At 51.8% G+C, this 21665-nt stretch overlaps 6 protein-coding genes across 6 annotated transcripts; 2 read left to right on the forward strand and 4 right to left on the reverse strand.

Annotated features, from left to right (window-relative positions):
• Positions 1 to 291: 291 nt before the first annotated feature.
• Positions 292 to 8066, reverse strand: BDV17DRAFT_250236 (uncharacterized protein). Its single transcript, XM_073756303.1, has 2 exons — positions 7666 to 8066; positions 292 to 7569 (listed from the first exon to the last, which is right to left on the reverse strand). The coding sequence occupies exons 1-2, from the start codon at positions 7728 to 7730 to the stop codon at positions 585 to 587; spliced, it is 7050 nt and encodes a 2349-aa protein (XP_073620500.1). The 5' UTR covers positions 7731 to 8066; the 3' UTR covers positions 292 to 584.
• Positions 8067 to 8425: 359 nt separating this feature from the next.
• BDV17DRAFT_250237 (60S ribosomal eL27 domain-containing protein) lies at positions 8426 to 9632 on the forward strand. The gene is made up of 4 exons (XM_073756304.1): positions 8426 to 8547; positions 8614 to 8669; positions 8870 to 9206; positions 9271 to 9632. Exons 1-4 carry the CDS (start codon positions 8541 to 8543, stop codon positions 9276 to 9278), a joined length of 408 nt encoding a protein of 135 aa, XP_073620501.1. The 5' UTR covers positions 8426 to 8540; the 3' UTR covers positions 9279 to 9632.
• Positions 9633 to 9862: 230 nt separating this feature from the next.
• On the reverse strand, positions 9863 to 11046 carry BDV17DRAFT_250242 (fungal specific transcription factor domain-containing protein). The gene has a single exon (XM_073756305.1). It carries the CDS (start codon positions 10899 to 10901, stop codon positions 10515 to 10517), a length of 387 nt encoding a protein of 128 aa, XP_073620502.1. The 5' UTR covers positions 10902 to 11046; the 3' UTR covers positions 9863 to 10514.
• Positions 11047 to 12355: 1309 nt separating this feature from the next.
• On the reverse strand, positions 12356 to 13568 carry BDV17DRAFT_278842 (uncharacterized protein; the record flags this gene model as incomplete). The annotated part of the gene is made up of 6 exons (XM_073759607.1): positions 12356 to 12436; positions 12502 to 12674; positions 12720 to 12828; positions 12861 to 12911; positions 12985 to 13356; positions 13524 to 13568. The coding sequence occupies 6 exons, from the start codon at positions 13566 to 13568 to the stop codon at positions 12356 to 12358; spliced, it is 831 nt and encodes a 276-aa protein (XP_073620503.1).
• A 543-nt stretch (positions 13569 to 14111) lies between these two features.
• On the forward strand, positions 14112 to 15460 carry BDV17DRAFT_65008 (SDR family NAD(P)-dependent oxidoreductase). The gene is made up of 4 exons (XM_073764906.1): positions 14112 to 14211; positions 14278 to 14549; positions 14620 to 15037; positions 15097 to 15460. Exons 1-4 carry the CDS (start codon positions 14143 to 14145, stop codon positions 15145 to 15147), a joined length of 810 nt encoding a protein of 269 aa, XP_073620504.1. The 5' UTR covers positions 14112 to 14142; the 3' UTR covers positions 15148 to 15460.
• Positions 15255 to 21347, reverse strand: BDV17DRAFT_64997 (DNA-binding ATPase). The gene is made up of 2 exons (XM_073764905.1): positions 15777 to 21347; positions 15255 to 15718 (listed from the first exon to the last, which is right to left on the reverse strand). Exons 1-2 carry the CDS (start codon positions 21002 to 21004, stop codon positions 15424 to 15426), a joined length of 5523 nt encoding a protein of 1840 aa, XP_073620505.1. The 5' UTR covers positions 21005 to 21347; the 3' UTR covers positions 15255 to 15423.
• Between the last annotated feature and the right edge of the window lie 318 nt (positions 21348 to 21665).

Here is a 21665-nt window from a genome sequence, read left to right on the forward strand (position 1 = left end):
GGGGAGTTATTTTCGGAATAATTACCAGTAGAGAGAACGAGTCTGCAGCTCGAGGCTATAGACTCGATTTATCAAGCTCGCCAGAAAGCAATCAATGCTGGGTCGAAAGAGAGACCATCCTTGTGATGGAGCTTGGTGGACGATTCCGATTCAACAAATGACTGAACTTGATCGCGTGTCGGGTTGCTGCCTGACTTTCCAGGCCGAATTTATGGTTGGGGAAGGCCTGACTCGCCGCGGCACTTCCTCTTCGGGTAGTCTCTACTCAAGGCTCCTATGTATGTTCAAGGATTGCAATACAGGATATCATTCATTTACATATACTAAACTAATCAATAACCGAATGTGCATCATGAGCTCAGCCCAAGCCATATACCTGGTCGGAATCCAATCGTTAATATGTCACAAAGGAAAGTACAAAGAAAAGAACTCCAACTGCATCCCCACCAACCTGGGAGGAGGCCCAAGTACGAAAGATAGCCAAGAAGTCGAGTCAAAAATGAAGCTTGCGCCAGGGGGTGTAACATAAGAGTCATGTTCAGGCTGCATGCGGTCGCCAGACATGTCGGGAGTCATGGTCAAGATCAGCCCGCTATGCTCGTGATCTCCGTGCCGAGGCCGCTGTCACTGGGTGGTGCATAGACCACCATTTTCGCTTCTTCTTCATCAAGGTCCTGGGGCTTATCTGCTTTGGCCTCTGGTTTCTCCTCCTCAAGGACCGATTCCTCATTCTCGTCCTTCTCCGTCGCTTGGTCCTCTTCGTCCTCTTCATCCACAGCGCCGGTAGTGACTGTCTCGTTGGCTGTGCTGGCAACGCTGGGCTGCCGGTTCGTAGAGATGACACTTCCGTCGCCATATGTCATGCTGTCCGCATAGGTCCCCGTGTAGCTCGTCCTTCGCTCCGTACCGGTATCACTTTCATCTCCACTCTGGTTCTCCTCTTCCTCTGCGAAGATCTCGTTCTCCTTGTTGGCCACCGAGCTTCTGCCACCCCATGAGGATTTGCGGTAAGACATGTTTGACTTGACCGACTGGCTCCGTTTCAAGTTCATAAGGCCACTGGGTGTGCTTGACTGTCTTTCCGTTGGCCCACGGTTTCCTGTAACATGGCTCAGACTGAGGATTCGCCTTTCCTTGCCTGTGTTTGCTGCGTTGGTAGAACCCGCTTGAGATGCAAGGGGAGCTCGCTTCTTTAGTGCCAGCCCAATGCTGCTACCAAAGGCGCTGGGAGCTCCCTTGGTGGTACTTGCGGTACTGGTAGCACTAGAGTTGCGGGCCCTTGCGGCGCGTACCTTCTTCATAGTGATGCCTTGTCCGCCATTGGGCCGATGAAGAAGAACGGTACGGGCGTGGTCCAGGACACCTTCCAAGATACGTTTCTCCAAGCTGTCGGCGCGGTCCTCCATGACCTGCATCTCCTCGTGACGGAGCTCGAGAGCCGTCTCCAGGGCAGAAACCTCCTTGTTGAGCTTGGCGTTCTGGGCAGCGAGATCGTCCTTTTCAGTCTTGAGCCTCTGCATCATCGCAAGCATCGAGTCCTTTTCATCTTTCAGGTTCTCGATCTCTGCTTCAATCTGTTCTCGCTGGGCAGTTCTGCGCTCGAGGACGACGGCAGCTTCTTCAGCTTCCTTGCGTTGGCGTTCGGTATTTTCAGCCACAAGAGCTGATTGTGCCACAAGCATCTCGTTCATCTTCCGCGATGTCTCCATGATGTCTTTGTGCATCTCATCGAGCTTCATCATCTGGTTGACGGACTGTTCGGTGTTCGTGGCGTGGCCAATGAGCGTGTCAAGCTTCTCGTGGATCGGTCCACTGGAGTTCGTCGCTTGCTCAAGTAGTTCGTTGAGCTTCTCGTACACCTCACCGTTGGTACTGCTCGTCTTGCTGAGGAGTTGATCAAGCTTCTCATGCACTTGATCATTGGTGACCTTCTCGATCAGAGTGTCAAGCGCGTCTCTCACGTCTGTACCTTTTGAATGTTCCAGAAGGTTATTCAGCTTCTCATGCACCTGGCTGTCATCGTACTTCTCTGGCTCGGGAGCGAGCAAGGCAGGCAGCATCTTCGGAATGGTGGTAGGGAGAACGGATAGATCCATCTTCAGGTCTTGTGCGCTCTGTTGAGAGTGGTTGTAGTGCTGGCCCACAATAGAGAGGATCTCTTCAATAGACTCTAGAACCCTGGGGTGGAACTCATGCAGCTTAGTCTCGACACGCTCAGTAGCAGCAGCAGCCCGTTCAGCTTCTGTTCGAGACTGCTCTTGCTGTGTCTTGACCTCGTTGTGCATCTCCTCCATCTTGCCGTATGAGGCGTCGACTTTCTCCAAGAATGCCTTTGTATCGGCGCTCATCTGCTCGCAAGCTTCATTGACACTGTCTCCCATTGAGCCGATGACGAGCTTGATATCCTCCGCTAGAGACTTTGTGTTCGCCACTGCCTCGAGGTGCTCGTTGCCGCGCTCGGCAGCTTCAGTGAACTTGGTATCGATTGAAAAATGAATTGACGATTGAGCCTCGTCGTACTTGGCAATGACTTCAGCCAGCTTCTCGTCAATCTTGGTCCCAAGCTCAGCAATAATGGCGGCCTTGGTCTCATCGTGCTTGACAAGCGCAGCGGCGTCTCGCTCCTCATGCTCAAGCTTAGTGCCATCTTGCTCACCGCGTGCCCTTTCAAACTCACGGTTGATGAGTTCAGTAAGCTCCTTGATATTTTCGACAGTAGTAAAGTTCTCCGAAGAGGCCGTGAGGCCTTCAAGGAGCTGCTTGAGCTCTGAAAGACCCTCACTACTGCCATCGAGCTTGCTCTTGAGTTCATCCCCAAGACCCTCTACAACGGTCTTAGCCTCGTCGATCTTCTCCGCTAAGCCAGCGTGCTCAATCTTTCGCGCTTCGAATCCTTGCCCGGTAAGTTCTTGATCAGCCTCCACCTTCTCCTTGAACTCGGTCATGAGGGTAGCGATATCCTGAATCTCGGTCTTGGTAGGGAGAGTCTCAACATCCGGAAGCTTGAGCTCTTCAACCGCGGTTTTGACCTCGAATATCATAGCCTCCACCGTTTGCAGGTCTGCCTTGACCAGTTTCTCAGCATCAGTGTCCGCGGCCTTCTCTGCGCCCTCCTCCCCTTCCTTCTCCCCTTCTTCGCCTTCCTTAGGCTTGGAATCATCGAGGGCAAGCCACATGTCCTTAAGAAGGTTCTCCAGAGTACCAATCTCGGCCTTGGTGGGGCACTCTGATTCAAGGCGGCCATAGATCTCGGCCACAACATCCTTCGTCTCCTTGACCATTTCCTCGAGGCTTCCAAGTTGCTCTGCTCGTGCAATCTGGTCAGGAGCAGGGAACACCATCTCATCAAGCTGTGTTTTCGTGGCTCGGAGAAGACTTTCAATGGCGTCTGTGTTTTCCTTCTTGGCTGTGGTTTCGTCCACAGGAGCCTCACGAGCCGCGAGTCCAGCCACGGAAGTCTGTAGGTCGTGGAATCCTACAAGAATCTCATCCATGTGTTCCTTCTTCACCAAGTTCTCTGGAAGCTCAGGAGCACGGGGAGCAGCTTCGATGGCATCGACCTTGACTTGAATCTCAGAAATAAGAGTCTTGAGTCCCTCAATGTCGCTAGTCTTGCTGACCTCGTTGGCAAGCATCAACTCTCGCCCTTTGGACTCACCCGAATCGGTCTGAGACTGGCGTAATGCCTCGACTTCAGTCTTCAGACTGGTCAACCCCTCCTTAAGCGTGTCAAGGAGCTCAGTGGGGTTGAACTCGGCGGGGCGCTCTAGAAGCTTTGTAAGATCCTCCTTGATAAGACCAACGCCATCAGTAAACGCGTCTTTGAGTTCTGTTGTGGAGGGTCCTTCGGCAGCTTCGGGAGCATCTTTGGCCTGGCTCTTCTCGTGGAGAGACTCGAGAGCGGCTTGAACGGCAGCGATGATCTCGTCTTTGTCGTTCTTCTGTTCTGCCGGTACGAGGCTCATAGTCAAAGAGTCACGCAGACTTTCAAACTCCTGCTTGACGATATTGGAGATGTCTTCGTTGCCGCTCGCTTTCTGGCTTTCTGAGATTTCGCGGATAGCGTTGAGGATTTCGTCCTTGTCTGTGCTATCCTTGGCCTGGTTCTTTTCGTCGTGGAAGGCCTCGAGAGTCGCTTGGATAGTTGTGATAAGGTCGTCTTTGTCAACACCTCCCTTATTCTGGAGTGCCTCCTCACGGAAGGTTCCTAGAGTAGCCTGAATGGCAGCAATGATGTCGTCTTTCTCAGGTAGATTCACAGCTTCCTGTCCCTTGGCCTCGTGGAAAGCTTCCAAGGAAGCTTGAACAGCAGCAACAATGTCGTCTTTGCCGCCCTTTGGCTCCGCAGGCACCAAGCTCATATTCATAGACTCGCGCAGGCTTTCGAACTCGCTCCTGATGATGCTGGAAATGTCTTCATTGTTACCAGCTTTCTGGCTCTCCGAAATGTCTCGGATGGCGTCAAGAATCTCGTCCTTGTCCGATGCAGGGTTTTCTCGAATAAGCAGGGAGCTGAGCGTCTGGCGAAGGTGCTCGAATTCCTTCTCCATGGCATCGAGAAGCTCAGGCGTATCGGGGTTACCGCCGGATCGGGCCACCAGAGCATTTTCTGTGATCGTCCTCTCCAGGTCTGCTTGGAGCAGTCGGAAGCCTTCCTTGACCGTGTCCATAATCTCGTGCTTCCCAGTTGCCTCTGATGTAGTTGCGGCAAACCCTTCAACATCCTGGCGTACAACGGCAATGCCGTCCTTGATGGTATTCATGATCTGCTCTTGATCAACATCGGCGGCAGGTCGCTGTTTCACTTGTGCCTTGACGCTCTCAAGCTGTTCTTGAAGACGCTCCAGTAGCTTGTCCTCGAGACCCTGATTAGCATTCGCATTGTGTTCGTTGAGACCCGTGGTGATAGCCTCCATCAGGTCTTCTTTGTTGAGCTCAATCTCGCGAGGCATTGAATTCTGGCTCTCCAGTCCTTCCGTGATGGCTTGAAGGATCTCATCACGAGAAATGGCTGATGGGGGAGCTGTAATGAGAGCAGATTGCTGGGCAGCAAATGCATCGTTGATTATGCTGGTGACATCTTCCTTGGTGATCGGTTGATTGAGCTCCTTCGCCGCGGTCAAATGGGCTTCCATCCCGTCAGACACGGCACTCAGGATCTCATCTCGACCAAGACCAGAGTCGAAAGATTCTCTGGTGAGAGCGCTTTGAGAGATCATGGTTTCGGTGACGGCGTTCAGTATTTCATCTCGAAAAGTAGCTAGTTGCTCGCCGTCCAATGACCGGGGCTCGGACCTTTCGAGGCCTTCCGAAACCGCGCTGAGGAGCTGATCGCGGATGGCATTTACTTGTTCTTCATCCAATGAACGAGATTGAGATTTCTCGAGGCCTTCCGTGACGGCGCCGAAGAGCTCGTCCCGAATTGCAGCCACTTGTTCCTCGCCCATAAACTGAGGCTGAGACTTCTCGATGCTTTCGTTAACTGCACCGAAGAACTCGTCTCGGAGGGCAGCAATTTGTTCACCGTCTAATGAACGAGGTTGGGCCTCTTCAAGGCCTTTCGTGACCGCACCTAGGATCTCATCACGAAGAGCAGCCAGCTGCTCGCCGTCCAAGGGGCGCGCGTCAGCCTTCTCAAGGCACTCCTGAACTGCCTGCATAACATCATCCTTGGAAATCGTTGGAGGTTGCTCGAATTGTTGTACTCCGGCCTGAACAGCTGCCAAGACCTGGTCGTATGTAGCAGCCTGCTCATGCTGTGGCTGGTAGGCTTTGAGGCCTTCCGAAAGACATTCGAGGATTTCGTCTCGTTCCAGGCCAAAGTTCTGAAGTTCAATCTCAGGCTTATACGTCTCCCATGCTTCTCTAACAGCCTCGAGAATGTCGTCCTTTACCATCCGGGCACCATCGGGTTCGTCACGAGGCTGAGATAAGGGTGATTCATCCAAAGCCTTCTTGACGAGGGAGTAAAGTTCTTCGCTGCCCATGGCGGCTCGAAATTCAGTGAGTGCAGAAGCGTGTTCTTTGTTATTGTCCATGATGTCGGCCAATTGATCCCGTAGTTCCTGTAGGCTGCTGTCGACAATTTGGGCAATCTCGTCTGAGCCGGGCCCCTTGGGCGCATCCTCGATCGCGCGAGTAAGCTCTGCGTCCTCCAGTTTGCTCGCCAGGTTTCTACCCATCCCCATGACTTCACCACGGAGCTCCCGCACCAGGACTTTTACCTCGCTTGTCATACCACCACCTTCAATGACGCTGTTTCTCACATGTTTGATGATTTCCATCATCTCTTCGGTGAGTTGTTTTTGTTCAGCGGCAGCAGGTTGGTGGACGACATCCAAGTCGCGTGCGCCCTCTTCTTCAGGATCTTGCGGGGTCTCTGAGTCGGGATCGGCAGGCTGTAAACGCACGAGAGCTCTCGATCCAGAGTCCTCCTTGACGATGTTGAGAATTTCTTCGAGCATCTCCGTCACAGTGTGGTCGTCATTCTTACCGGAGTCTTCGGAGACAGGGCGCGCTTTGATTTCGTCCACAAGCTCGACTAGCTTTTCCTGCCCTTCCTTGGTTGCCATTTCTCGAAGCACTTTCTCCAGCAGGGCGATACTAGCGGACCCGTCGGTCATGGGGCCGGGAGAGGCGCAGAATTCGCGGTCCATACCAGGGAAGGGGTTAGGGCTTTGCATCCTCGGGACAGAATAACTCTTCTTTGAGTTCGGCGAACTATCCGATTCCGCTTGGTTAATACCACTTTCAGAACCCAGGAGAGCACTGATATCCCACCTTGTGGCAGCATCAGCGTCCAGGAACTTGGCAGCCAAGTTCGAGGACAGATCGCGAAGGCTTTTTCGAATGTCCTCGTCGCGGGCGTTGGTCGCGGCCTTCAGACTGACCAAATCCGTAGCGTTATCTTTGCTTCGTCGACTCAATTGTGTCATCTCGCGCTGCAAGTTGCTGGCAATATCTGTGAGGCTCAAGATCTGGTTCGATAAGAATTCGAAGCTATGGGGCTGGTCGTGCTTGGTCTCTGCAGAGGAATCGGCTTCTCTGCTGCGCGTTTGCGGATCACTGTCAGGCGGCAATTGCATGTTTTGGAGGGCGAGCATCGTGGCAGAGGGAGGGGTGCTCTCGCCGAAGAGCGGTCTGGACAGGTAGCGGTTAGAGATCTGTAAGCTTGGAGGCTCTTCAGAGCCCTGCTCTTCTGACGGAGTCTCAGCCTTTGTCGCAGATTTCTCAGGCGACTTTGGACTTTGATCCGAGAATGATGCACGCAAAGGGCGCTCCGGTGACCTGCTCTCGAGATAGTTCAAGAACTCTGAGCGCGTATCCGTGTTTTGCAGTGACTGCATCCGCTTGTGGAACTGGCCCTTGATGAGGGACTTCTCATGCGACTTGGGCGTCATCGGGTTCGTAGTGTATGGGCTGGTAGGCGAGTTTTCGCGCATCTTCTCTGTGAAGTTCGCTGCCACTGCTTGGATGTTTGGGGAGACATTTCCTTTCGTTATAGGGCTCGTCGAGCCGGGGTTCAATGGTAGTGGTGGTGGAGCACGCTCTGGGTCAGAACTATCCCACCTTTGTTTAAATGATCTGGTTAGCTTCCGCATCGGAGCCATGAAGGAATATAAACAGGAAAGCAGATGCAGTATGCGGGGTATATGTTGGACGTACATGGGCACCGTCTGGTGTCTGCTGAGGACGAGCTCCCGGTCTCGGGAACCTTCACGCGAGGACATAGTGAAACCTGAATGTCGCTTGGCCGAGTATCAGATACCTTTCTGGTGTTCGAGACAACGGCGATTGGGCGAGTAGGAGAGATTGGAATGTAGAGAGGAATGAAAAATGTTCGTCAAAGTCAGTGTCGTAAGGGCATATAAAGTCGTCAAAATAAAAACAAAGTACGAAATCACCCCAGCCAAAAGCAGCGGGTATAGGACTGGGGGAAGCAAGGAACAAGTGAAAAACAAGTTGAAAGAACAATTTGGAGAGCGCTTGCGACAAGAGACAATGAAGAGTATGGGAGAGAGGGAGGACAATGTATAATGCAAAGCTCGGTACGACCAGACCGGGAGGCAAACGGTTCTGGGTCTTGGAATGAGTTCCTCGTGGGTTAAGTAGGAGATGACAACAGAGACAACAGAGCCAGTGGATCTGAAAGACGGTCAGATATTGGTAGCTCATGGGGCAGCCATCACATCGTCACAGCCCAGCCCAACCTTGAAGCGTCAACTTCGGAGCTCCACCATAGCAACGGCAACTGCGCTGGTTGCCTGGTAAACAATCGTCGATCGGGGCCGGAGCCGATATGGGCGGTCTGGGGGGCTCTGTTTTTCCGAATCTAACCCTCTTGGGGAAACATACCCAACACAGCCTAGTGCCCATCCATCGGTAAGACAGCCAATGGTCTTGCGGCACACAAACTCGATTTGCCCTGAACCCTCCTTCGTGCACTTCCCAAGCGAAAAAAAGAACGTCGAGCGCGGAGAACCTCATTCCCTCGACCGAAGCATATCGACAACCACCCCATCGACCTTGCCGCTTTCACAATGAAGTGTTAGTACATTTCCCTCCAAACGGACTCTCTTTTTGAAATTTCAGCTGACAGGAATGTTGCGACAGTCATGAAAGTGGGCCGTGTGGCCATCATCACCCGTGGCCGTTACGCCGGTAAGAAGGTACGACACGAACCGTTTGCACCCCTTTTCGCGAGAGAAACCGCATTGCGCTGGAGGAGGATACAAGGACTCAGAGACTGGGAAGATTTTATCCGGGGCTAAGGGATGGATTTGAGCGAGCGAATGCGGGAAGGGATTGGGAATTGAAGATGAAAATGTCGAAGTGTGCAGCGTGCTGACGAGGCCGTCCGGATATACAGGTTGTCATTGTGCAGCCCCAGGACTCTGGCTCCAAGGCTCACCCCTTCTCCTACGCCATTGTCGCCGGTATCGAGCGCTACCCCTCCAAGGTCACCCGCCGCATGGGTAAGAAGACCGTCGAGAAGCGCAGCAAGATCAAGCCCTTCATCAAGGTTGTAAACTACAACCACCTGATGCCCACCCGTTACACCCTCGAGCTCGAGGGTCTCAAGGGTACCGTTTCCGCCGACACCTTCAAGGAAGTCTCCCAGCGTGAGGAGGCCAAGAAGACCATCAAGAAGGCTCTCGAGGACCGATACACCAGCGGCAAGAACCGGTGGTTCTTTACTCCTCTGCGTACGTTTGCCAATCAAGCTAGAAGGTTTATATTCTGGTGGGACTATGCTGACGGTTCATGCAGGTTTCTAAACGGGATATTCTGGGGCGTTATGTCGTTTGAGCGCGCAAGGTTCTAGATGAGGCAATGGGAAAAAACATCGAGTACGTTCGGTTCATGAGCATGGCATTCACAGGGAATATACCATAGCTGGAGGAAGAACTGGGAATGTATCGATGTCAAGTCACGAACTTGAGCATTTATATGCAGGATGCCACCATGATCCGGCGTCCGTCTCGAAATGAAATGGAAAATATGAACAATTTCTTCTACTTGCCGATTTTACCAGCTACGCCCCGATTTTCGCCATCCGGTCAACTCGCCCAGCTCTTGGCGATGTAAGGACTTCCTACGAAATTTCATCATGCCAGTCAGTGCGAAGCACGTCTTCGTGTATGGCCCGTATCTTTACTTCCGAAAACGCCAACATTATTCAGACTCCCCGTAGAGACAAGCATCGGATCCACCACCTGAAGACTGCTGTAGTAAGGGCGAGCTGCACTGTAAAGTCATACATCTAGGAGCCTGCCAGGCTTGTTTTTACCGGTTAACTCATCCGCCATGAACAAGTTGCCCGAACGATTCATTTTATACAACGATATCCCTTGAGTACATGGGTTTGATCAGTTCACACCTAAGCGCCCCGGCCAATTCTTTCCCTTTCTGCCTTCATCACCGCACACTCACCCAACCTAGCAAGCTCGACCGTAAACCCATCTAAGAAGCGCAAGTGGACAACTTCCCCGAGCGTCAGATTCCGAATAGGAATCCTGCGAATCAAGCTCGGAAAGACCCGCAGCATAGCTACATGGCAAGAGACTTCAGTGCCGAGAGGATTCTTCAGGATGTTGTGAAAGAGAGTCAGGATTGCAGTTATGGCGTAGAAGATCATGACTCTTGTTGGGTTGGTTACGTTTTGTAGACAGAGGGAGGGCGGATGTAGAGAAGATATGCTTACCAGAAAACATGATCTTTGGTTTTCGGCATCGCAACCTGGAAATAGGAGAGCGTTAACCAGCTTGCGTAGATGGTGAGGTTGATGCTGGAGCTTATGCCATCGAGGCCGCCTTGGCCTTGAGGTTGGGGACACTGTTCTAGCGAGCACCGTTCACTTGCCTGGTGGATGATGGTGAAGCAGTGGTGGTATGCGAGCCGCAGCGTAGTCGCTTGCGTGTTCAAGTTCACACTGACTGGCGTCTCATCGGAGAACCACAGTGTAGGGCGGAACTCCGCGTGCAATGATATCCGCCATCTTTCTAGAGCCTGATCTAGGTTGCGAATACTGGACAAGGTCTCCGTGTCGGATTTTCGACGTGCACTGGCGGAGTAAAGAGACCGATATACTTCTGATTGATCTCGGACGATCGCAGGTCAAAAGGGTAGAAGGGAAGCGTTTGGTCATTTATTGGCCCTGTATGGCGCAGTATGTTACTCTCCTGTAGTTGTTCGTAGTTTCGGGGGAGGGTCAAGTCGCATGAAGTGTCATCGATCGATGGCGGCTGTCCCGTTCTCAGACAAATGTCTTTATCCCATGAATAGCACAGCCACAAGAGATCACGCAGATGGCACTTCAGAATGCTTCTATCATAGTCAATTGCATCGGCGACCCTGGACGGCATATGGGCATTGAATTTGTAGAGGAGCCTAGCCGCCATGGACACTGAGACTGCTGCAGCTTGCGGGTCGCCCAAAAAGCACTGAAACTGTATCTGACATCCTATTATTTGAATTCCATAATATTGGTGTTGGTTCCAAGAAGTCCCATGAATGGATTGGAAAATGTGCTATGCATACCGGAATCACCAGAGATTCGAGGCCACTGAGTGTCATCTCTTGCGTTATTCGATTGAGTAAGCTCTGAGCAACCGAGGCGTAAGAGCCACAATCCATATCTTCGTGTAAGTTATCATAGAAGTTGAAAAGGGCCACCAGCGCGTGAAACGAATAAACGCATGCTCTAGCGCTGTCCGCAGCGAAACAGCCGCGTGGTCCGTAAGCAAGATCTAGAGTCTCTGTGAAGGGCCACTTACTAATGACAGGAAATGCGAGAGTCTCAGAAGACGAGCACCACTTCTCGACAGAGTTCTCGACGACAGGTCGACTGGGAAGTTTGAGGTGATTGACATCTGATCGAGAGTTGGTTGCCGTGAACAGGCGACTAGTCTTCGCCCATGGTAAATCAATCGTGTACAGCTTCTCAAAATCAATCGTCTCTCCTGTGCATGATTCAATCCATTCCCGGCTTTCCTTGGAGGAAAGATGAGTCCCGTTAAGATACGAGATGTTATCTAGGATACAGCTTGCCGTCTGCAGGAGATTATGGCCTATAGTTAGGGCCGGGTGAGATGCGGCGTCAAAGGCAACTGGCTCCCTAGTTGGTATGATTGAGGAAGAGAGGCCAGAGACGCCACTGGAAGGCGAGTCAGGATATTTCACATACCCACAAGATGATAGCAAGAGGCATCGAAACCATCTATCGTTGCGTAGAGCCAGTCTGTTATAGGTGCAAGCAAGATTCTAATGCTTTCACCAATTGCACTGTGGGAACTCAGCGTCACATTGTATCTACGACAGGGGTTAGCACTTCTGGATCAAATATTGAGTTGACGGGAGATTCGATACATGCTTAATTTAACCTTTCTTCTGAAACATATATCGCATGCCCTGCGTCTATGTCGCTTGGCGGACGACTTCGGTACTAGTTTAGACCTTTTCTTTGGAGGCATCGTAAAGCGACAGAACTTGCCATGAGGCAACAAAGCGCAGTGTCAAATATAGATTACCCTCCACCATCTTCGAAGAAACTGAGGTTGGGAGGAAGTTGAGAGCCATCCGACGACCAACTTAGGTAGGAGGACTGATCCCGCTTACTCATCGGAGAGCTCATCCCAACCAGCCAATGAGCTTGTAGCAGCTAGCCCTACCTGACGGTCTATTGATAGGTGTTCTTGGGGATACAAAGTCTAGATCAAGATGGAAATTAATCTTTCTGATGATGGACGGCTTTGGCTACAATATACTTGTCCCATATATAGCCACAGTTCAAAGAGAAGAACTCTTGCAGGACATCAACACACAAGATATATATTGCCATCCGGCTTCTCTGATCTCAAGCTTCCTGATCCATCTTGGAGAGTAGATCATGCTCGTCGAGAGATTCTGACCAGGTCTGAAGGGTCAATACAAGAATCTGATATACGCAGATTAGCTGAACGCCAAACTAGAAAGCAAGAACCGATGACAGAGAACCATTACCTCGACAGCTTGCACAAATTCCTCTCTCCCATAGATGTTCCCAAACCCCTCCATTATCAAGAGCTGTTCGACGAAGTCCAGCAATATCTCACTAGACATTCCGTAAGAGGACTCAAGAAGCCACTGGAATTTACTAGGGATGGCCTTGGTGTAGCGCATTGGGATGTCGTATTCTGAATGACACTTAGTCTCCGTATCTCTTTCGGATTAGATTGGACGTACCCTTTCCAGTTCCGCTAGCTTCTCGGCCTCGGACATTGCTTGCGAGTAGAATGCGATGGTTTTTGTGAAGTAAGTCGAACCAGCTTCGAGGAACGCCCGCACAAGCTTACCGGTATCGGCGATCGAGACATAGGCACCAGTGTCTGCGGACTGTGAGGGAAACGAAGGGTATAGACATCCGATTCATCCTGGAGGGTGTATCAGCACTAGCTCTCATGCAATGACGGAAATCGGTAGAAGCCCAAGATTGAACGGGCGTACCTTCTTACGAACATACCGCGCAGGAAAGCTGGCGCAGTTCTCAAAATAATTAGGAAAAAGAATAGACGTTGTCTTCTCCCACGGATCCGGGTAGTCCCGCTCAATATACTCCGCCACTAGACTCTTACTTTTCCAGTGATGGACGTTGAGAAACCGGCCGTTGGACATCTTGACCGGGTCGGGCAGGGTGCTCCAGATGAAATGCTGAAGGGAATCCGTCTGCGTCGCTGCATCCACGACGGCTTTACCTTGTACGATCTCATCCGCCGCCGATTGGGTTCGCCAGAAGTCTGTTAGTGCGAAGATAACGTGGGCATCGGAAAAGGCGGCTGCAAGGACCTCACGGCCATCGTTGAGATCACTGCGCTGGACCTCAGCACCAAAGTAGCGAGGGCCTGCGCGGCAGCCTTGGTGGGGCCACAGGTGAGTGCCCGGACATGGTAAGTCTCACGGTGCTGGAGTAATTCCCTGACCATAGCATCACCCTAGCCTTGGATGTTAGTACTGGAAGAGTGAGTGTAAGAAGATTCATGACACACCTGGGCGCCAGTAGCACCAATGACAACGACTGCCCGAGGGCCCATGGCTCGTTCTATCTCTGAGAGGGGCTATCAGGTTGCGTTTGTATGTGGCTTGGTGGTCTTGCTGCTTGCGGGTGCGATTCGACTCCTGCGAGACCACGAGGCCTATTTATGTTGCAAATCTGAGCCGGCAGCACCGTTTGTAATCGGGGATAGAATGCTGAAAGAGCGGAAATGAAGTGTATCTACATCGACTTTCCGCTTAATCATCGGGTTGATATCCATCATCCACGGGTCCAAGAAGCGCTGAGGAACCTCGATAAGGTTGTTGTAGGACTGACACTGCTCCACCACAGCCGTCAGCAGCAAGTCCACCCGAGAACAATGAAACACATCTTGTCATCCTTTTATGTATATGTTTAAAGCCCTACAACCGTCTTACCCTATCAATTGCTAAAAGATGGTTCCTGGTACCATACCCCCTCCCTCGGGCTAACATCACCACGAGATCCCGAGCATCCCCACCTTTACCTTCAAGGCGCCCCCCATTAAGATACCGATTCTCCCATCAACTTCATAATCATATACTAACCTTCCACTCAATCCCTTCACCTCATCGCCAGAAGTCAAAACCACCATGTCCCTCCCACCCCTCCTCACCGGCAAAGTCGCCGCCATAACCGGCGGGCTGACAGGAATCGGCCGCGTATGTACATACCACATCCCCCGCAACCCCGCAAAACCTCTTCCTAACAACCAGCTACGTATCCAGGCAATTGCCCTCGAATACCTCCGACACGGCGCCTACATCGCGGTCAATCACCTCGGCGGCGCAAACGACGAGCCTCTCCTCGCGGAGCTGAACAAAGACGTCGCGGAACTCTTAGGAACAGCAGATATCGAAGCCCGCTTCATCACGGCCTCCGGCGACATCTCCAAGCCCGAAACAGGGACCGAGTTTATCGACAAGGTCGTGAAGAAGTTCGGACGACTCGATGTATTCGTTAGTAATGCGGGGGTTTGTCGGTTTGAGGAGTTTCTTGAGTGAGTGAGCCACGAATATAACCTTCTTCCTTTCAAGAGCAAAGAGACCGAGACTAACAGCTCCACGAAGCGTAACACCCACCCTCCTAAACCACACAATAACCACAAACCTCACGGGCGCATTCTACGCGGTCCAAGCCGCCGCGCGCCAAATGGCCCACCACCAGACCCCCTCCGGCGGCAGCATAATCGGCATCTCATCGATCTCCGCGCTCGTCGGCGGCGGGCAACAAACGCACTACACGCCCACAAAGGCCGGTGTATTATCCTTAATGCAATCGACGGCCGTTGCGCTGGGGAAGTACGGCATACGATGTAACGCGCTGCTCCCTGGGACGATTCGCACGCAGCTGAATGATGAGGATATGAGTGATCCTGTGAAGAGGACGTATATGGAGGGAAGGATTCCGTTGGGGAGGTTGGGGCAGCCGCCGGATTTGGCGGGGCCAGCGGTGTTTTTGGCTTGTGAGGGGTTGAGTGGTTATGTTGTGAGTTTTTTACTTGTGCTTTTGGTGATGGTCTGGCTAGGTTACTGACGATTGTTTAGACTGGGGCGCAGATCTTGGTTGATGGGGGGTTGTTTGTCAATCTTCAGTGAATGGGAGACTTGTGCAGAGGCTTTTCCTTTGCATATCTGGATGACTCGAGATTGGTTTTGAAGCTCGAGTGAAGTAAATATGTGTACATACAATACAGCGAGTACCCAAGCGTCCTCTATCTTGGTCTCTTGTACATAAGGGTAAAAGTATAGGGAAAAAAAACATCAAGGTACCCGCCAACTCCAGCCCCAGAATCGACCGCGCCAACGCCTTGCTACATACAACCCATCGAAAAGTACGCCCGACGGAGCAGTCTATGGTACACAGACCAAAGACTACCCCTTCATAGTAGACAAAAACGAGTCTAGGTTGTACTCTTCCTGGTACTGCCGGTCGTCCCACAGCTCGCCTAGATCGTCTAGATAGCCCTTTTGGCCCTTCTCCTTGACATTGCCTTCGATGTCGACCATATCGACTTCTCTCCCGCTTGCTTCGTTTGGTTTCTCTGCGTTGTCTGCCGTTTCGCCGAGGTTGAAGAGATCCAGGAGCTGGTCTGTGTCCATTGTATTCAATCCGGCGTTCTGCTGATTGACTACCGTGGATGCCACGTCGATCTTGAATCGTTGCAGACTAGACGTCGTTAGTATTGTTATTGCCAGAGAAAACAGGAAAACTGGCAGAAACTTACTTCAAGATCTTCTCTTCCAGGGTCCCTCGTGTAATCAATCGGTAGACGTTCACCACCTTCTTCTGTCCGATACGGTGTGCTCGGTCCATGGCTTGGATATCCTTCTGCGGGTTCCAGTCGTGTTCCACGAAAATAACAGTGTCCGCACCCGTAAGGTTGAGACCGAGACCACCAACACTGGTTGTCAAAAGCAGCACATCGTAACTGGGATCCGAGTTGAAACAATTCACAATGTCCTGGCGACGAGTTGCCTCGACGCCACCATCCAGACGGAGGAATTGCACAGACGGGAGTAGTTTCCGGAGCACCTCGCTTTGCACGATATCCAACATCTCCTTCATTTGGCAGAAGACCAGAGCTCGGTGCGGACTGACGTAGCTGGCGCCCGCCGTCAAGTTGTTCTCGCTCGGTGGATCAACACCAATACCACAGTCCAGGAGTAGGTCACGAAGAGCGCTGAGCTTAGGCGCGTGCGCAACGTCCCGAATGTAAGAGTTCTTTTTCTGCAAGTATTGCTGGACTTCGTTGTACTGTTTGTGTCCGTCTTTGACGACAAGAGCGGGAGAGTTGCAGAGACGGCGCATGTACTGCAAGGCTTGGAAGATGTGCTCTTTGTCGGACTTTTCGCAGCTTCCCATCTTGTCCTGCAAGGCCTTCTGCTCTTTCTTGGTGAAATCCTCGAACAGCTTCTTCTGCAGTTCACTGGGGTCGCAGTAGTAATTCTGGATGATCTTTGGCGGAAGGTCATTCAGCACCTCTTCCTTCAGACGGCGAAGGAGGAATGGAAGCACCTGCTTGTGAAGTGCTTCGATCGCCAGGGCTCCCGCTTCCTGTTCTTTCGATGATTTGCTCATACGACTGGCGGCGATTGGCTTGGCAAAGCGGTCTAAGAATACCTTCTCTGTACCGAGGAAGCCTGGCATCAGGAAGTCAAACAAGGACCACAACTCCAACACATTGTTTTGGATGGGAGTTCCCGACAAAATCAGACGATGATAACTGTTGATGCGTTTGACCGCGAGCGTAACCTTGGCCTTAGGATTCTTGATGAGATGTCCCTCGTCCAGGACGCAGTAGTTCCAGTTGATGACTCTGAGCGCGTCGTTGTCATTCCGACATATATCGTAAGATGTCACCACGATGTCTGCATCAGCAAGAAAGCCCTGCAACTTGGAACGTTCCGCAGGCGGGCCAACGTAGGCAACGCAGTTCAGGAATGGCGCGTATTGCTTTACCTCCTGTTGCCAGTGACCAGAAAGCGAGGGCGGGCAAACAATGAGAGAGGGAACCTTGCGAACCTCCGGCGCTTGAGTTTTAGCATACTCTTCGGCTCGCATATGATGATCACTTGCGACTATACAGATCGTCTGAAGTGTTTTGCCAAGACCCATATCGTCGCAAAGTATACCGTGGAGGTTGTAGCGATTGAGGAAAGCAAGCCAATTGACTCCGTCTTGCTGGTAAGGACGTAGCTCGGCCTTGATCGCAACCGGCAGCTTGAATTCTTCCACCTTTCGCGAGTCCAACATTTGAGACATGAACTTTCTCTCCCTGTCCCGTCCTTGGAGCAATTCTTGCGATAGACCAGGGGGATCCGGAATGCCCGCTTCCAAGGGCACGAGCTTGACCAAAGTTGCAAATGAGGTTGTAGCGAGCAATCTCACATCGTTATCAGAGTCGCTCATTCGTCCGAGAACTGGCACAACGAGGAAGATGACATAGGGCAAAATGTCGTCTGCCATGACATGAATGAGATGGTAGATGCACTCAACCGCTCCCTGGCGATGATGAACATCCAATGCATTGCCGATCGTTGGAAGCACTTTCTCGACCAACATCGTCATACCATCCACCGTTACAACGCTACAAATAGTGGCGAAACATTTGGCGGCTGCGTACCGAAGGACCGATAGTCGACACTGGAGAGCTTTGACTACAAGAGGCATGAGACTGACGACCCATGAATACAAGCCAGGGTCGAATTTCGGAAGCAGCGCGCGCAACGTCGACAATCCATCAACGACCTCCTGGCCCAGCTCATCGTTAATGTCCGCCGGGAGACCATCAGACAGCGCTTCCTTCAGAGGCCGCTCGACCAAAGATGCGAGGTTCGGGACCTTTTCTATTAGCTGAGCACCAAATTTCACGGCCAATTGTTCAAGCGCGTCTTTAGCACCGCGACGCATGATTCTTGCTTCCCTAGCCTCCTTTTCATACGCGGCAGGGTCGGCATGTTCACGGCGATCCTCTTCCTTTCGCAGAGATAAGATGGATTCCTCTAGCCCCTTGTTGGGCTCGAACTCAGGCGTCTCGGACGTATCAACGCAACAATACTTGACCAAATTGCCGATCACCTTATCGACGGGACCTCTTTTGGCGGCAGCGGTGTAGTGTTCCACCAGAGCCGCGACGGCAGTCGCAGAGCGCTGTTGAAGCTCAGCGCTTTCTTCTTTCTTGACGCTGTCCATCATGCCCTTGATTAAATGACCCGGTTTCTTGGGGATTTCATGGAAGCTAACCAACGCTCCCGCCGCAGCAGCCTTGATTCGCATGTCTCTAACCTCTCTGACATCTCTTGCCTGTTCGAAAGCAGTTTCTGCCGTCGCCCTGGTCTCATTGAGGACTTTGACAGCGGTGATACGCTGCGCGGGCGCCAGCCCCTTCTTGAGTCTATCGAAATCCTGTTTGATTACCTTCTCGGCATCAGACAGGGAGAACGCGTTCGGGCCAGCGTCTGGATCTCCCTGTACAACCACGGCGAGGACAGGCAGTTTTGATGGAGGAACGTGTGCGTTCTCTTTGAACGCATTGAGTAGCGAATGGCATTGAGCACGAGCCACACTTAAATAGCACGAAATATCGCTATACCAGAGCGGGCGGTCTTCCTCGACAATGGGCTGGAGCTTCTCACACAGCGCAGAGGTATACCGACTCTCTAATCCAGCAATCTTGGCATATTCTTCTACTATCATGGCTGCTGAGAGCTGGGATGTAGACGCCGGATAATTGAGGCCCCCCAGGATTGTGTCCCAGAAACTGTTGAGTTCATTCCTATCCCAAATTGACAGTAGTTCGCCAAGAGCTCTGGCGGCATAGATCTTCGATCGGAGCATTGTATCGGTACCAACCATATCAATGTCACCCTTCAGCATGTGCGCATCAACATCATGCGTCGAATTGGCGATGGGCACTTCTTTCTTCTCAGCTTTGCGGCCTCGTTTCTTGGGCCCGTCTGCTGAGGTTGTATTGAGAGGTGAGGCCTTCGCAGGCGCTGCCGAGGTCATGGAATAGGGCACACCAGACGGCTTGATGAATAAGGTCGCATTCATGGGAATGGGGTAAAGTGGGACACCGAAGGGTGCCATGCTCAGTGTGATTAGTGGTTGTATATGGCTTGACAAATCTGGATCAGATTTGAACACTCTCCGTCTATCCAGAGACTTGAGCAGCTCTGACCAGACTTGCAGAGAAAGCTTCAGGACATCCTCATTCCGCTCCACCAATAAGTTCTGGAATATTAGCCGCAGTCCTTTGCCGTCTACCCAGTCATTTGTGCCCTCGCCTTCAAGCTGCAGGAACGTCGTGAGCGCTCGAAGCACTGCGGAGCGCACAGTGGTAATTGTATGGCGTAGAAATGGGTAAAGACGAGGAACAAGATTGGCAAATGACGATTCCGGATCCACGGCCGCGTTTTCTTTCATGGCGTTGAGAACGGGCTGGAAAGTGCAAAGCTTCGCCAGGAGGTCCATCACAGAGCCTGTGCTGGCACTCAAGTCATCCTGGAGGTTCGAAAGACAGTCCCACACTATAGTCATAAGCTGCCCCAGCGTAGATTGCCTAGAATTGACGAATTCTTCGGCGATTGGCACAAGTGTTGCGGCACTAACGGCACGGACATCATCGTCGTAATTGCCCAAGCCCTGCATGACGGCTTCCAGAACACCATCCATCAAGTTGGAGTCCTTGACCAAAAGATCATTGCGAACTGCTACTAGGTACCGCAGGCCAATCATACCCCCATGGCAGACCTCCCATATTGGGCGGTCTTGAGCTAAGTCGGTCTGCATAATAAGCCGGTAAAGACATTTGTAGACAGCAACAACAGATCGAGAAGGCAAATGTGATAAAAGGGCACCCAATGTCTGGCCCACTGTTTCCCGAATGGGGGCGACAACATTGTCGGAAATGTAGTCACCAAAGCGATCCAGCATCAGAACGCAGAGTAGGCGGGACGCTAGATCATCGAGATATTTCCGATTCAATGTATTGTTCTCAGATCTAGTCTTTCCATGTAAGCGCCCTGCTCCTGCGCCTTGAACACGGATAACCTCTCGAAGAGCCATTGCCGCACCGTGCCGGGTTTCCCAGCTGTAATCAAATAAATCAACCATGAGAAACTCGCACATGCGTTCGTATGGCCAAGCGATGTTGTCAGTGTCTTCTGCAATTTCAGGCTGAATAATGGACTTGTCAGGAAGCGCAGCACCCTTGAACTCGGAGACAATCTTGGAATCGTCATCGTCGCCTGTCGGCCTTTCAAGTGAGAAATAGTCTGGCTTGGCGTCGCCATTCTGCCCGTCGCCATTCTCTGCTTTCACGGGATAGGGCGTGCTGATTGCAGGTGTGGAAATTGAAGGAGTCGTGACATTTTCAGACGGGCGCCGGGTGGAGAGGTCGACTACTCGAACTTTGTTCGCTCCCAATTTGGCGTGTTGCTTGCTTTTTCGCTTTAGCTGATTCAGCTGCCTTCTGCTCAATCCAGACTCCTCGCCATTTGCGGGCTCGCTTGGGGAGGGTAACGGATGGGCGCCTGAGTTGAGATGATTGGTCTCCTTCAAAGAGAGAATCTTCGGCCCATCCTCCTTCGAACCTGGTGCTGGCTTTGGTGGTATGTCAATCTCGTCAAGAAAGTCCTCATCGACATACTCGCCCAGAAGGCCGAGCCGCCCGTTTAGGGACTTCTTGTGGTGCTGCAATCGAGTAGCAGGGTCCATTGCAGTCAGTGAATATTCGTGCTCCTTTCCTCCACTACCTAGCAGGCGCTTTCCGTGTTTCAAGATGGATACTAGATCCAGAGTCTCGAGTCGAAGTAGCTCATCCGGAGTCGGAGTTTGTTCTTCTTCCGACTTGACTTTGACGTCGTCCTCATCTTCTTCATCCTTCTTGACGTCCTCACCATCGTCCTGATTAGGGTCGAAAGTGTCTGCATTTGCGACAATGAGGCCCATTGCCTTAGCGGCAGCGGTCCGTGTATCCCATGATCTGGATTTTAGGTAGGGGAGAATGCGCCCAAGAAGGTTGAAGAGCTCATCGGGATGTTGCTTTTGAACATCTGCAAGCTGCTGGGCTGCTGTGTTACGAATGAGAGGAGAGCTGCCTGTCTCCAGTAGCCTGCATCCAATCTGGTTAGTGCGGTTATCGGCCGTTAGTAGTGGGAAGTTGACTCACGTGACAAGTCGATCTAGTCTAGCGTGCCGTTAGTGTGATGTTGTATTGAGAGCGACACGAAGCACTTACCTGGATGTCATGGCGGTCGTGATTGGAGAAAATGAATAGGGAGAGAAAGCGAGGACTTGGGTATTAAATAAATCAAAGCAGAGATCAAGGTGATCAAAGGGAAGACAATTTCCGACGACGCGCCTGGAGATAAAGAAGAGTACTGCCTAGTATTGGTAAAATACTAGCAGTGTCGGATGCGCAAGGATGAGGTAGCGGGAACGTCGGTAGAACTGGCTACTTGCTGGTCGCAGCCATCGAGGATTCGAAAAGAGGGTTGCGATAGACGTAGTCAGAATTCAGCCAGAGATGATCCAGCGAGAAGTGAACTTCAAGTTGTTGTGGGGATCTGAAGGCCGAGCACCAGCCCATCGATCTGGAGTATAGCGAAAA

Source organism: Aspergillus undulatus (genome assembly GCF_047715775.1).
Source record: "Aspergillus undulatus strain CBS 261.88 unplaced genomic scaffold BDV17scaffold_2, whole genome shotgun sequence".
In the NCBI taxonomy this organism is placed as follows: Eukaryota; Fungi; Ascomycota; class Eurotiomycetes; order Eurotiales; family Aspergillaceae; genus Aspergillus; species Aspergillus undulatus.